Source organism: Dermacentor albipictus, chromosome 3 (assembly GCF_038994185.2).
Source record: "Dermacentor albipictus isolate Rhodes 1998 colony chromosome 3, USDA_Dalb.pri_finalv2, whole genome shotgun sequence".
NCBI classification, from domain to species: Eukaryota; Metazoa; Arthropoda; class Arachnida; order Ixodida; family Ixodidae; genus Dermacentor; species Dermacentor albipictus.
The window spans coordinates 125635027-125651539 of record NC_091823.1 but is presented as its reverse complement, the minus strand read 5'-3'; the positions used below and the strand labels follow the sequence as shown (position 1 = coordinate 125651539).

At 45.5% G+C, this 16513-nt stretch overlaps 1 protein-coding gene across 1 annotated transcript in view; it reads right to left on the bottom strand.

Moving 5' to 3' along the window:
* Nucleotides 1-16513, bottom strand: part of LOC135909440 (MAM and LDL-receptor class A domain-containing protein 1-like) — a 194926-nt gene that overhangs the window by 112488 nt on the left and 65925 nt on the right. Inside the window, exons 21-23 of the mRNA XM_065441395.2 lie at nucleotides 15509-15733; nucleotides 12959-12991; nucleotides 158-292 (exon numbers count right to left, since the gene is read on the bottom strand). Of these exons, the coding sequence (XP_065297467.2) occupies nucleotides 158-292; nucleotides 12959-12991; nucleotides 15509-15733 (393 nt within the window). The remainder of the gene's footprint in view (nucleotides 1-157; nucleotides 293-12958; nucleotides 12992-15508; nucleotides 15734-16513) is intronic.

Genomic DNA, 16513 nt, shown 5'->3' with positions numbered 1-16513 from the left:
TTGAAACTGTTTTTATGCCACAGTACGATCTCTCGAGCAACTAATGTCTGCCTGTGAAGTAATCCAGCAGATATAAAGAGCATTTCGCTGGTTGAAGTTGCTGTTGCTGCCTAAACACAACATCCACCTGAGACGAAGTGGTGGCAGTTACACTTACCTCTGTAGGCCCTCAAAGTGTGGTCGAAGCGAGGGTAGTCAGGGATGTGTTTTGCGGGATTGTTGAGCACCCAAGGCACCGACGCGCCATTTGGGTCCCATCCACATGTAGACCCGTCCTCGAATGTGCAGTACACTAAATTTCGACGCAGTCATCACAAAAGAAAGAAGAAAAAAAGCAATTTGATAATGAAATCTTTACTTTCTGATTTCTCTATTTACTCATAAAATTACCTTACTGTTTTGCTCACGCTACCATCAATATTCGGAAGTAGGCTACGTTTTGAGCAAGCTAGACAAAAGTAGATGAAGCCAACAGACATTAAAGCCAATAAAAACATAGGTGAAATTGCCTTTGGCATTGATCTAAATGTATAAATAATAAGGTAAGAAGAAATGAAAGAGGACAGAAAGCAATTTGCCACTGCAATGGTGGCGGCTGGTCTCTAGCTCATGTCCATAGCTGTTTTTGTATATTTAGTAGGTCTGTCTTTCGGACTCTCAGTCATCACCACTCGGGATCATGGCAATGGATGTAGAAAATCGTTTGTCTGTCATGGCCATGAGTCACACAGGCTGACACTACTCGACCCTCCCCCTTTAACATTTCAACGTCTAAATAACACGTCAGGTAATTTCCCTTGTAGTTCCTTTCGCTTCATTGTCTGTCGGTTTCATATGATTTCATCTAACAAAAACGAGTCCTTCGGTTCACTATTGAGTTTGAGCATGTGGGTACCAAGGAAGGAAAAAGTGCAGAAGGAAAGGCAGAGAGGTTAACCAGTTTAGCTGAACCGGTTTGTTACCCTGCACATGGGGGCAGGATGGGGGCTGAAAGATGGGGAGGAGAGAGAGAAAGATTGCATAGCACAGCACACACATCGTCAGTTACAGTCCCAATGTTCGACAATTCCACATTGTGCTGTGAAATACTAGAGACTGAAGCCGTTCATTAGTCTTAAGGAAGTCGCGGATTAAGTTTGAAAGATCATAAAACGATTCAAATCTGTACGCAATAAGTTTGGTAATGTCTTGACGTAGTAATTCAACGATGTATAACCACTCCTGTTTTCTTACAGTGTCCTTATCACAATGTGTAAGACTAAGCCAAAGAAGCTAGAGCTGGCGCATCCCATGTACTATTTACCAGGATAATTAGACGTGCATTGGTTTCAGTTAGGCAAATGGTTTCGTCTTGTATAGCTCGAAAACGTGGTATAAAGGTTGCGCAAATGTTCAGTCATATCTAGCTCGCAACAACTGTACCGAAAAGCTCTTCTTATAGCATACGAATATGTGTGGCCTGCCCAGATTAAAACATCGCACAGCCAGTAAATTACTTCGAGCACAGCATCGATAGCCAGTTACAATGACCTGACGCCAATACGGAAACGCCCGTGTGAAAGGAACTCACGTCACTCAAGAAGCATGGAACGTACAGGGTCGTCCACTCTTAGTTAGAATTCCGCTCCGTGCTGCCGGCGCTCCGCGGGGCGCCTCTGTCGGGCGCCGAAGAAACTATTGCGCAGGTGCAGTGAGAGCCGCAGGCGGGGCTTCGCGCGTCGTCTGCTAAAGTGCGCCCTGTATGGCGGTGAAGTGGACTTCAAATTTGCACTGCCTCTGCAGAACGCCGATCGGAGAAACGTTTCTGAATAAACAAAAGACTGCTGAGAAGCCTATCAGCTGCTTTTATCCCGTTGCAGCAACCGTAGCAAAGTTTCCTGCGTGCCTGGTGAAGTTGAAACACACAAACAAGCATACCGGGGAGAAAATTCGCGCCGCGTAATATTCGAAGCCTTATACTACTGCTGCAGCACTACGATCCGCCAATATGTTTAATTTTTGGCGTCTTGCGGAGTAGCTGGCAATAGTGTTAGCAGACGACTGCTGTTGTCTGCTGAAATTTCGGCGCAACAAAAATTAATCGGAGCGGAATAGTAATAGTGGAGGTGGAGCTACATTTTCAGTCTCCTATTTTACCTTCCCACAGATAGAAGTTGACGGCCACGTAGACTCATCAGCGTTTGAAAACAATCCGTAAGGTTTACCAGGACCTCAGCCTTCAGCTTTGCATGGGTTTAAGTAGTTGCTGAGATGATGTTTATTAAGGCGACAGAGTCAATTGTTCCTACTAGCATCCGTCCGTTACATTTTAGGTCACGTGACCTTAATATCACGTGACATCACAAGGTAACGTGACATTATGGTGCAGCACGTCGTGATGTCACATGATCCCTCTGCCACACTTGCACCATCTGCTCTTCTCATCTGTCACGAAATGAATTCAAGCGCGGCAAATTTAACTCTGTGGAATGAGTCGCAAATGGCTTTCGCCTTCCCGCAGTTAATAACCATCTAAGTGCCTCCAACGCATTTTACAATTCGCAGGGGACCGTAAGAAAATATGCCGTACTGTGTTCCCGCTAAGTCACAAGTATGTGTCTGGCGTATTGAAGCAGGACATCTTGAATCGGGTATGTGGACAATTTAGGCAGACGCCTTTCTATCTGCCTCTAACACTTCCATCAGGGCTTTCGTATGAGCGCTAAAAGCATAACCTTTTCTTCGGTTTACCGTGACGCTGCAACTTCGCGGTTGCGAAATTTCTATGACGAAGTTTATCTATAGACGTAAACCGTCAAGTCACCCAATTGTCAGCCGCCGAGTGCAACTTCTTTGGCGAGTCATTCGGCGATTAAGATTACAAGAACGTTGCCGTATGACCACTGCAGCCCAAAATGTGATTCCCGCCTGTCCAGACCGAGAGCGCAGGTGCCTCTGGTCGCTTCAGTGTTTTCTGCTTGTGGGCCGCACTAAACCGAAATGTCGAGAGTGCCGGAGGACGAAAGACCTGTAGATTTCTGTCAGAAAATGCTCACTGCGATAAAGAATACTCAGAGATGTGTAGTACTGCAGCTACGACTACACTGCAACGAGTCTTCGACTCTACTCAACAACAACCCTTCCGCAACATTTTAAAACTTGGATCCTATTGTATGGGCAACTGATACTCACCATTGGTAAACGAGTGCTCTCATCTTGTGTGATCTCGTGGGACTGAATATCGACGCTGAATAGGCATGAAAAACTGCGGAGATATTGTCTGAGTCTAATATGAACACTGTAGCAAGGTACTCGCGCAATTACAAAAACAAAGAAGAGACAAAGGTAAATACCAGTATGCTTTACTTCGCAGATATGCACAAAAAGCAGCAACATAAGAAGCTTATTCAGAAAATGAAAACGAAACAAGTTCCTGAATACAGTTCTCTTGTTAGCTTAGAAGAAAAAGGAATGGCAAAAAAAGAACAACATAAATAAGGCAGTCTGGAACTGACGGTCAAGCGAGGCGCGCAACCTTGGCTGCAAGGTTGCGCGCCTCGCTTAAGTCGACGCTATAAGCGCGACGCTATAAGTCTTACCCTTCATGGCCTAGTAGCGCGTAACATCACCGCCGGCATCTACGACAGCTCTCATCCGGCCAGGAAGGGAGTTGTAGAGCGACGTGCAGAGGTCAACATTGGCCCTTAATGTTTCCCAATGCTCTTGGACTGCTCTCCACAATTGGTCTGCCGACAAACCATGCAGGTTTTGACCCGACAACGCAACTTTAATGTTCCCCCACAGGTTCTCGATGATGTTGAAGTCTGGTGATTGTGGAGGCCAATCCATCACGGCAATTTCCCGGTTCTGCAAATACGAGGCAACCCTCTTGGATGTGTGTATTGGGGAGCGGTCGTGTTGAAGAACGAAGTCCATGTCAGGGAACGGGCCGTCTAACAGAAATGGCAAAGCCACATCATCCAGTATAGAGCAGTAGCCCTCCGATGTGAATCGTCCGGGTATTCGGACTAGAGGTCCAAGGCCATCCTTCGTCACGGCGCCCCATACAGTCACAGAACTCCTTCCACTTGCGACAACTCGTTGTATGAATTGCGGCATATACCTGCAAGAAAGATGGAGTGCAGGTGCTATATTTTGTTTGCTTTGTTCCCGTGAAGAAAACACTGTGTTCTAGTGTAGTAGATGAAGTAATTGTCTTTTGTTACAACGCACTTGTTTAATGTATTAGCACGTAAATTTGTTATATGCATAAATTTGTTATGAGAATTATACACCAGCCATCCGAAACCTATTTTCAAGGAAGGGATGCTTCTGAAGGCATACTATATATTAATTTTGTTGAGTCTGCAAACGGATCATGTATTCCTATCAGCTAAGACAATTACCACAAGCAAGTGAAAAAAATAATGGCTTGGCTGCGTTTTTAGCGACACCGTCTTTGTGTCAATCGGCTGCGTTGTCAAGTGGCTGAGAAACAATGAAAAAAAATTGAGAATTGACGTGCATATAAACAGTTTTATTATTAAAAGTGACATTAGGAAACTTGCAAATATGAATTCTGAATTCTGCCTACACGCTTTAACCTGCACATATGCATTTTTGACGTGTAGTTTAGCGTGAGCACCTTGTGCATGGAAAAGTATTGCCCTCCAAGCAGTGCACAATGCACAACATAAAATTTTTTATGCTGCCCGCAATCAGCGCTTGTTGATAAGACAGTGGTCAAAATCGTAACGGGTTGCGCGCAACTGTATACAAGTTTTAAGTTATGTATTCAAGCTTGTTTTTACAAGCTTTATACACCTAAGCCGGACACATCGATCAGTCTTTGCCCGATGCAGTTACAAAAAATGAGCTGCGGCGCATTTGAAAACAATATTACGCAAAGTATACACATTCACCAGAACACTAAATTGCAAGCTCAATAATGCTCCTAAAACGTTTTTCAAAGTCTCCACTCATTAATTTAAAAGAAAGGTTTAGGAACAACGCCACATACCTCGTGTTGATGGGGCGCCAGACTCGAGCTCTTTGGTCCCATCTAGTAGAAAAAGTAGACTCGCCTGTGAAGACGACGCTCTTCCAGTTCTCAACCGACCAATCCGCATGGTCTTGGGCAAATTGCAGGCGTTTCGCCTTGTTTTGAGCACGCAGCAGCGGCTTCTGTGCAGCAGTTCTGCTCTTAAGGCCAGCTTCGTAAAGGCGGCGCTTGATTGTAGTGGCAGAAACATGTTCCAAACCCAGCTCCACTTGCAGCTCCCGTACAGACATCTTTGGGTTATCCACCACAGCAGCTACTAGCTGTCTATCTTCTTGGTCTGTTGTCACTCTGTGACGAGGCTGCCGAGGCGCATCCTGAAGCCTGCCTTCATTCCGATATGCATTAATTATTCTATTCACTGTGTGAATTGCATGATTGGTTTCTTCTGCAATTCGTTTCTGCGAATAGTCCCTCAGACTTAAGTCCACAATTAGCCGCCTTTCGTCCTCCGGCACTCTCGACATTTCGGTTTAGTGCGGCCCACAAGCAGAAAACACTGAAGCGACCAGACGCGCCTGCGCTTTCGGTCTGGACAGGCGGGAATCACATTTTGGGCCGCAGTGGTCATACGGCAACGTTCTTGTAATCTTAATCGCCGAATGACTCGCCAAAGCAGTTGCACTCGGCGGCTGACAATTGGGTGACTTGACGGTTTACGTCTACAGATAAACTTCGTCGTAGAAATTTCGCAACCGGGAAGTTGCAGCGTCACGGTAAACCGAAGAAAAGGTTATGCTTTTAGCGCTCATACGAAAGCCCTGATGGAAGTGTTAGAGGCAGATAGAAAGGCGTCTGCCTAAATTGTCCACATACCCGATTCAAGATGTCCTGCTTCGATACGCCAGCCACATACTTGGAACTTAGCGGGAACACAGTACGGCATATTTTCTTACGGTCACCTGTGAATTGTAAAATTCGTTGGAGGCACTTAGATGTTTATTAACTGCGGGAAGGCGAAAGCCGTTTGCGACTCATTCCACAAAGTTGAATTTGCCGCGCTTGAATTCATTTCGTGACAGATGAGACGAGCAGATGGTGCAAGCGTGGCAGAGGGATCATGTGACATCACGACGTGCTGCAGCGTGATGTCACGTTACCTTGTGATGTCACGTGATATTAAGGTCACCTGACCTAAAATGTAACGGACGGATGCTAGTAGGAACAATTGACTCTATCGCCTTAATAAATATCATCTCAGCAACTACTTAAACCCATGCAAAGCTGAAGACTGAGGTCCTCGTAAACCTTACGGATTGTTTTCAAACGCTGATGAGTCTACCTGGCCGTGAACTTCTATCTGTGGGAAGGTAAAATAGGAGACTGAAAATGTAGCTCCACCTCCACTATTACTATTCCGCTCCGATTAATTTTTGTTGCGCCGAGATTTCAGCAGACAACAGCAGTCGTCTGCTAACACTTATTGCCAGCTACTCAGCAAGACGCCAAAAATTAAACACATTGGCGGATCGTAGTGCTGCAGCAGTAGTACAAGGCTTCGAATATTACGCGGCGCAAATTTTCTCCTCGGTATGCTTGTTTGTGTGTTTCAACTTCACCAGGCACGCAGGAAACTTTGCTACGGTTGCTGCAACGGGATAAAAGCAGCTGATAGGCTTCTCGGCAGTCTTTTGTTTACTCAGAAACGTTTCTCCGATCGGCGTTCTGCAGAGGCAGTGCAAATTTGAAGTCCATTTCACCGCAACACAGGGCGCACTGTAGCAGACGACGCGCGAAGCCCCGCCTGCGGCTCTCACTGCACCTGCGCAATAGTTTCTTCGGCGCCCGATAGAGGCGCCCCGCGGAGCGCCGGCAGCACGGAGCAGCATTCTAACTAAGAGTGGACGACCCTGTACATCTAGACGCACTATGATGTATCTAGCTGTCAGCTGTTGCGCAACTTGCGCATGTGGAACGAACTATTGTGCGAAGAGCTATTGTGAAACTTGTGTTCTCGGCTCTTTGTTACGGATTTGTAAGCTGCGCCGTCGGCCCTCTGAAGGTGCCGCCTACTGCTCGTATATCTTAGAGACAGCGCAGTGCAAGAGTTGCGAAACAGCAGTTACAGTAATCCAGGCTTATATACAACATCGCCTGGCGAGGGCCATACAATTTCTTGCTGCTAAACAAACACTCGTCACGGCCAACTCAAAGAAGAATAATGTTTATGAGACTTGTTTAAAACGCGAAAAAGGCTGGGTCGGGCGTTATATACCTCATAGATCGTGTAATGAACTGGTGTATATCTCTGGTAGATTTACGCGTGTGGGATTAAGTGCATGACCAGCACATTTAAATATTAAACAGCGCAAAATAAGGCTGAAAACACAATGAACATTTTTTCTTGTTTTTCTTGCCTCTGGCGAGTGTTTGCTTATATCCACGAAAAACGGAGTTAGTGTTGCGTGAACACCAATTGAGGGATATGGAAGTTGTGCGGTGAAAGAGAAAGACGGCCAGATGAGAAAGCAAACGTAAGGCAAATATGAAAAAGAAATGGAAGGGATTGTCAGTCGCATAGCCAATGTTTACCTTCCCCCTTTCTATATTTAGTTATTAGCCATCTTACTCTCGTGCTCAAAACGTCAACATTATTCTGGAATAAAAACAGTTACAACAAACCTACTTTTGCACAGCGGTCATACCTTACGGTAGTGTTCCTCAAACTGTGAGTCTCCCCGATCAAGAAATCCCTGTGAACTTCAGCGAGGAAGCATGAAGTTGTGCTGAAGTAGTAAGAAATTGTAAGTGACTCATGTCGTCAGACCAAGCTTTTCCATCTGTTCTGAAGTGCGATGGCAAAGACGCCGTGAGATGTGGGTTTCTATGGGAAAGTGGACCCTTTGTCATTTTTTTTTGTGTGTGGAGGCAATAACAGTCAAGACCTAGCAAAATATCATATGACAGATTAAAAAAAGCGCTGATATTCATGAAAACAGAGAGAAATCTTATTTTTTTTCGCTTCAGGAATCCAATAACATTATGTCGAGAGAAAGAGAGATAGAGGAAAGGGGAAAGGCAGGGAGGTTAACCAGAGGGGAAGATCCGGTTTGCTACCCTACGCTGAGGAAAGAGGGGAGGGGCAGGTAAAGTGATAACAAAGTAGAGATAAAGAAAGAAAGGAGCACAGACATACAATCATAGTTGGTCACTGTCGCCGCACACTGTCACCGCACAGCACAGTAGCACTTGCAGCACAGCACTATGAACATCTGTTCATGCTACAGCCGCTTGTCCAATTCTGTAGCCCTAAAATACTGCAACAGTGCTCTCGTCGCCCTCTGCTGCGATGGCTTGTGATGGCGGCATTTTAATATAACTTCCTCTGTTAGAGGTCTTCGGTCAAAACGCTCTATCGCGTTTGCGAGCGATCGTCTCTGTAAATTATAGCGAGGACAGAAACAGAGAAGGTGCTAAGGAGTCTCCTCGTTACCACAGTTATCACACGAGGCGTCGTCGGCCCATCCGATTTGGAAAGCAAAAGACTTGGTGAACGCCATCCCTAGCCATATTCGACAAAGCAGGGTAGCTTCGCGACAGTAGAGTCCAGCTGGAACGCAAAGGCGTAGAGAAGAGTCTAGGTTGTGCAGCCGGTTGTTTTGAAAACTTCCTGCATTCCACAAGAAGAACGTGATAACTCGGCTGAGCACTTGAAGTTTTCTTGCGGCATCTCTCCTTGATAATCGTATCGGCTCCTCTTCGTCGCCTTGAAGAGCCGACCGAGCAGCGTTATCGGCGCATTCGTTTCCTATGACGCCGCAGTGACTTGGAAGCCACTAAAATGTTACGTGGTATCCTTTCTCAGTCAAGGCATGGTTTAGTTATTTATTATCGTATACCAATTGTCCGTGTGGTCCACGCCGCAGGGCTGACAGCAAATACTGCAGTGCTGCCTTCGAGTCACTCAACATTCACCATCTTCGAGGTTGTTCTTGGCTGACGAGACGAAGTGCAGCGCGAAGAGCTGCAAGATCCGCAGCCATCGGTGTCGTTGGGTGACATGTCTTGAAACTGATAGTGGTGGCTTTCGCTGGGAAAACGACGGCTCCAGAGGAACACTGGAGAGTTGCCTGTCCATCAGTATATATATGTACGTGGTGGGCATACCTCTCGTGCAAAAGGGGCAGAGTTAGTTGTTTAAGAGCAGGTGATGGCAGCTCAGATTTTTTCCTGATTCCTGGTATGGTGAAGTGCACTGCAGGTCGAGCCAAACACCATGGAGGAATTGATGGCTTAGTTGCGGGGGTGAAGCCTGATGGAAGGCAGGTGTAATAATCTGCAATCGTGGTGCAAAATGATGCCTGCGGCCTTTCTAACGGTAGTTTTGCCAGATGATGGGAATGGGTACGGGCAACGTGCCTAATGTGCACTTTCAATAATTCCACCGCAATGTGTTTTTGTATGGGTTGATCCCGGGTGATTGCAATAGTCGCTACTGTCGATGTGCACGTTGGCAAACCAAGACAAACCCTGAGAGCCCGAGCTTGAATAGCCTGTAGAGCACGAAGATTTGTCTTGCAAGTGTTGGTCAGTACGGGCATACTGTATTTCAAGAAGCCCAGAAAAAGAGCCCTGTACAATTCCAACAATGCATGCACTGACAGTCCTCAAGCCTTTCCGCCCGGAAACTTGAAAAGCTGGGAAATTCCTGTCAGACGCTGTTTCAAGTAGGTTCCATGAGAGATCTCTGTCAATAATTATTCCAAGAAATCTGTGCGTCTTCTCGTAAGAAATTATCTCGCCATTTATTGAGATGGCGTAGGGTGCTATTGGTTTGCGAGTGAATGCCATCAGTGCACATTTGTCTGACAAAATGTCATGACCTTGGTTACGGAGGTATATAGCTGTCAGAGTAGCAGATTTTTGAAGTCTTGTACGTATCTGAGGACGTGTCACACCTGAAGGCCATATATATATGTCGTCTGCGTACATTGATATCTTGCTCGCAGCTGGCAGATGATCAAAGAGACCCATGAGTGTGAGGTTAAATAGGGCAAGGCTTAGTACTCCGCCTTGAGGAAAATCTCGGTAGGTGTAGTGTCGTGCGGTCTTATCATTGCTGGTACACACAAAGAAAGATCTCATAAAAAGGTAATGAGAAATCAATTGGAAAACTCGAGCACCTAGGCTAGCCATCTCAAGTGCATCGAGGATGGCCTCGTGAGATACGTTATCGCATGCCCCCTTGACATCCAAGAACAAAGCTGCAGATAATCTTTAGCGTGACTTTTGATGCTGGACACACGTAGCGAGATCAACAACACTGTCTACCGATGAGCGATCTCGGTGAAAACCAGCCATGCAATTTGGTAACAGGTTGTAGAGAGCTCACTGTGAATTAAAGCCGGCGGCTGGAACTTTTGAAAGTGCCAATAAAACTCTCATCCTCTTGGGCGACATTGTAATATGCGATACCTGGTACCTTGCAGGTACCTGACTATCCAGCATTATTTGCGATTCCGCAGACCATTACAATATGAGCCAATGCTGCTCGAGTAAATTAAGTAGTTGTGCTTGTAGACGGCGAGCTTACGTGTGCGCGACGACAGCAGTATGACGACGACGACCCCTTCGAAGGCGATCGTGCGGCAGCAAAGGCATGATTTCTACGCCTGCCGTTGGACGGTAGCTTAGGACATGATTCTCGGGTTCTCCGTGGGTAGTAGACGAGCGTCAGCGAGAGATACACAGGTTGTGGCGCGATCAGCAACAACGTGGTATTGAGTCGTACGTACATGACTAGGTTCAAAAGGCGATGGTACTTGTACTGCAGCGAAACAAATTTTAAAACCTGATTACCTTGCCCAATAATGAAGTTGGCACAATGTCGCGCAGCTTCCATGTAGCGTAAAGTACTACGAGAGAAGTAAGTGGGAAAGTGAGAGGGTCCCGGAGATTGTGCAGTCTAATATGGCGATCTAAATCACGAGCTGCATGTCACGGGGAAAGAAAACGCGCAAGTGGCACGTGGTGAACCCGATGAGTGTTTTAAAGAGCTTGCTCCCTTCGGAGCAAGAGAAATACAAGTCTGATCGTGGCCTAGTGGTTATAGCATCGTGTCGCTGCGCACCTCGGCATAGGTGCGATTCCGCCGTTGGTCACACATGATTCTCTCTTAATAAAAGTGAGGCGAGACAGGAATCTACTTACTTACTGGAAAGTGGCAAGAATGAGGGTAGAAATGCTTCGCATGAAAATTCATCGCACATGAATACTAAGTCACACAAAGGCTCCTCGATCTGATCGATCCTTGCTAATAATACGTATTGAAATGAATACTCGAGCATTTGTTGGGATCTGTGTTTTTTTTTTATTCCCGTTCTTGTTGTCTGTGTAGCGGCTTTGATTTTCACTATATTGTAACAATATGAAGAGTAAATATATGTAGGTACACAGCACTCTAAACTAGAAGAAGAAGCATGAACGTCTGCGCGGTAATGTGATTGCACAAGCAAAAACTGAAGCATAAATGTCTTTTACATATAGTCATTGTATAATGTACACATTATCTTGTTCATTTTTCTTTTGTACATCGTACTTGCTTGTTTCCTGTTATATTTGCTTTTTTTCGTACATCGGATCATCATGTACGCCGAACGCACTTAGGAGCAAGAGCCCCTGTCAGGCCAAATGGCCTTTAGCTCTTGTTTCCTCTTTCTGTAATGAAGAAAGGAAATAAACTTCAAACTTGAAACTTCAACTTTTGTAAATTAACAGTGCCGATTCCGTGCTCATACGTAATGTCGATATGCTTGACAAGGCTATCCGTGAACAGAGGCAGCATGAGCGTTTTCATTTTTTCCCTTCCTTCCATGTCACTTTATATCAATGAGTAATCATGGAGACTGCTACATAATAAGGAAAAGAGCACATAATGCTGAATCACGGCTAAAGTGTGGCGCGTGCAAAAAATAAGTGAAAGAACGCAGGTTAAATAACACAAACCAGTTGCGGTATGAATAATGAACTTTGAAGAGTATGCTTGCTGTTATATTATTGCGATAGCAATTATATGAACAATCCAGGCCCATTTCTGCCGTCATTGTCGGTGTGGGGCTCGCAATAACTTCCAAGGGCGATAAAATCGTCGTCGCGCGCCGAGTGCTGTATCTGCAGGTGAAATCGTGCAAGGGTGAGCCGGCGAGCGCGGCTCAACCTCGTTCACGCAGGCGAGGAAAGTGGGGAGCAAGCGCGCCGTCTTGCGTCGCGCGCGAGGGTCCGAGGTGTGTTCAGGGGGGGGGGGGGGGGGGCGTCTTTTACACTAGGTGGCCCGGGCGGCCGCGCGTGCCCATCGGGCCGCTGTATCTTGAAAGCTGTCTCCGACGGGGTCAGAGGCCACCGCGCGCTCTGTTTTGGCGGCTTAGTTCATGTTGATGCGAGACGCAACTCGAAGATCAATTCGCTTGCTACTACTGCCGGGCTTCCTCACTGCAGGGTTTTGACTGCGATTTTCCGCGGTCATCGCGTGAGATGTGTTCATGTTTACTTCTGCGCCAGAGACACCTTATTTTTTTTAAATTTAGGTAGGATGCCTATGTTCACATGTTTATAGGGCCGATAAAACTACTATCCTTACTTCGCATAGCTAGCTGTCCACTCATTCGCAATCGCAATCGGTGCTTCGCCTGTCGGGCGAAACTGCGACGTTTTTTTTTTTACGTCATGGGTCTTCGCTGCGCGCTGCAGTACAGTCGTAATTAGAACCAATTTATTCTGCCCACCGTTAGAGTATTTTCCCAGCAAACATACTTAGTCCTATAAGAAAGGCGAAAATCCAAGTACGTCAAAGATTGGCGCGATGTCTACTATGGTAGGTTAGTGGTGGGGGCACCGGTGTGAACCGGTTTATCACATACCATTGTTGATATGCTTGATTCCTGCTGTCTACTATATATAAGGGAACTCTGGCTTGCTACTCACTTGCTGAATTGGAGGCTGGCTTTGGATGAACGCCTGAAAGAAAAAGACAAAAATAGCAGTAAATGAATGAGTGGCTGTGCTTTTTCCAATGAGGCGATTCGATAATGTGTCAGTATGTTTCCTTTCCACACCATCGTAACTAAATTTGCTTTTGGGTGCACGCAGAACACATTTCTGTAAGCACAGTGGCAAGTAAAAATGATTAAATGCAAGAAAACCACACTCAATAATTATCAATGTGTAACTCTATCGCTAAAACTTGTATTCGAATTTGCATTTCTAAACCCAGGTTTGCTGCGAGGTTGCTCGTCGAACTAATGGCGGCATAGTTATTTTCCGCAAATACGGAGCGACTCAAATCACAACTTCTTTATATTATTACATGAAAAATGTGCGTGTGGCTCTCGTGATGAAGTCATGCGCAATGTACAGCCACATCATGCGCTGCTATAGCACTTCGTTTTGCTTCAAACAATGTCCGCAGCTGGCATTAGTTGGGCAGATGTGGCCGTGCAGACAAGTGCCGTTGCAAATTGGTGAAATATTTACGCAAGACATTTCATCCACATAGTGTGCTAAGTAAACATAATGTCCAAATATGCAGTTGGAATAACAAAGAAAAAAATAACCACGGCAGACTTGGAAAATGGGGTAACCGGAGAATGGCGAGAACATTTAGGGTAATAACAAAGAAGTAGCAGATATAAGTATGGTGGGGGCATCAAGCTTGCTACCAAATAGCATTTATGAACCGACTAACGGAAAGCGGTGCATTGGAGAGAGAGGTTGAACAACACAGGCACACAAGAGGAGCATTTCGCGTAATGTGTGGTCACTCATGAAACACGGCACGGTTCGCCGCGGGGCACATTAACGTCTTCTACGGATGAACGTTCAAACTGCTTGGGAATGCTAAGAAGGAGGCGCTGTTTTCCCAAAGACTTCCGAGACTTCGTGTTTTATCACGTCGTGAAAGCAGGTGTAGAAAGTCAAAGCTACGGCGTTTTCAAGCACCGACAAGCCAACAGAAATTCTTAAATAGGCACAAATTAACGAGGGAAAAATTAGAATAGAATAATGGCGGAAAAAAAAAACATCTAAAGGCTTTCCATTGCGGTAGGTTGGCCAGTTGATTCTCAGTGGCTTGTCTTTCACTGTAGTTGTGTAAGGTTAATCTAAGTGGAGTACAAAGCTATCTTTTCAGGTTCACAACTATGTGTCTCGAATGTAACGTTTCTATGAGTACGTCTCTTGTAAGCTGTCGTGGTACAGTGCATGAAGGTTGCATGTGGTTTACTATTTTATCGGGACGCTACTCGCACGACAATTTTCTAAAGAAAACTGAATGCGAAAATTGTAAATCGGGCAACGGATGGTAAAACATTGACGTTTAAGTTAAACATCGCCTTCTTTAATGTTAAAGGAAACGCACGCACGCACGCACGCACGCACACACACACACACACACACGCACGCATGCCCACATGCGTGTATGCACTGAAATGTTGACTGCTCAGTCTGCCATCAACGTTCAAACTGGATGGTGCATGCATCGGAATAAAAGCAGCGGTGCTCTGTAGAATGCTGACGTAAGAGGCGATGGTTCCACATTCCTCTCTTGGATGAAAGGTTTCAGTGCGTTCCTATGACTTTGTTGTCGTGCCAAAAGAAATGACTAAATGCTTATTTTCTTTTTTTTCCTTCAATAAGGCCATGTTGGCGGGCAAGCGCAGGCGGGAACACGAAACAGCATGAATTACTGAGGTAAAGGAAGTAAAAAAAAAAACAGGACATATGCACATATATGTGGCATTCAGCCCCGCGGCGTCTTTAATGCTTCTAGATGCTAATTACTAATTTGTGAGATAGCTAGGTTGTGACATACTCTTGAAATTATTGCTTTGCGAAAAAGCTAGAGTGCAACAAGAAATTATTTAACTGGGCGAACACGAACACTCCAAGCTTCAAGTAAGGTAATTTCACGGGTTGTCCCGCAGGATTTTGCTGCTACCACACTACGCGGACAAGAGTTTTTAACACAAATTTTATGCAATCATGAATGCCTGTGTGGCCAAAGTGCTAATAAACACTCTTAATCTCCCTGGATGGTGCCTAAAAGGTTTTAAATGTCTAGGATAAAAATAAATTTGCGATAACATTGTACCTGAAAAATTTCACGGCTGCTACAAAATCTCTGTATTGCTTATTACAGTAAAACTTCAGCTAGTATGAAAATAATACGATAACACAAGATATTCATATTTTCTTGCCATAGACTGTGAAACGTTGGTACCTGATAAATCGAAAGTTACCCTTTAGCAGGAAAACTACGAGCTTGTAATCTCACACACTTGCAAATTATAGAGTCACCTTCCATAAACGTCAATATCATTGAGCCTCTATGCTGCCTAACTTAGCAGAATATATTATTAAGACACGCTGTCGTTTTGTCGTTGTTCATTTTTGTCCACATTCTATGAGCATATTTAATACGCCAGTTCTGGAATGCAAGGTTTTACTCTTGTAATGCGCACACTACATAGGACATACCTGTTTGCGATTTCGTAACCTTCATTCTTCCAATGGCCATTGTTCCGTTTGTCCAAGCTCCTCTAACGACTTGAATCACGAGCTGGCACTGCTTGCCTTGCTCGAGTGTAAAGTTCACCGTCGTCCACACCGAGACTTCATCCAGTTCGAGTTGGTGCGCTACTTCACGCTTCGGCGATGCTCCATCATTGTAGCAGGACACGGATAGGTTCGCAGTGGATATATCTAAGGAGATAACATAGGGAGTGTCGACACTCCGGTATTAAGTGTTCCCGCTGCGATAAAAACGCAACATAACTTTGACCTACGGTTGCACCTCAATTGAATTGTTAGAGATAGGCCCGGCGCTTCGTTTACTCTCGGAAATGTGTTTTTAAACGCATGACCCCAGTAGCAGAAACCTAATGCAGAAAATCGTTTGGAGCCAAGCAAGCCAGCGTTGGCATTGGCCATACTTGCGGCACTTCTGGCCGCAGCGGCAAGTACATGAAAGATTGGCTCCCAGCTGAAATTACTGCCACTGGGATGAACGATGCTGAGTCAACGTGATGGTTCTAGGCAGCCTTTCTCCCCGGAAATACATCGGCCGCCCCTCATCGGTATCCCTTATTGGTGTTGAACGGCATGCTGTAAAAATAGTTCCGGAGACCCGTTCCCTACACGTGGCAGGAAAGTGTTGCCACACGCCTGTTTTGGCGGCAGGCTTTCTGCCTCTTCTTTAACTACAGTAGGCGTACGTTAACCGATCTCCCTTGCTATCGTATGTCCAATGCAGACAACTGGCGGTATTTCGCCGCAAGTTCCCACTTAAAAAAGTGCTGGTTGAATTCGTTCGGCTATCCAGAACTCCACGTGGCGGTCCTATGTGTACAGACGCAAAATAAAAACGAATGCACTGTAAAACGATACCCTGAAAACGTATTTTGGTCGTGGTTGGAGTTCAAATGAAATGTTTCCCTGAGGGTTCAACCGAAACATGCGGTGTGTACGAATGCTCGTCCTTAC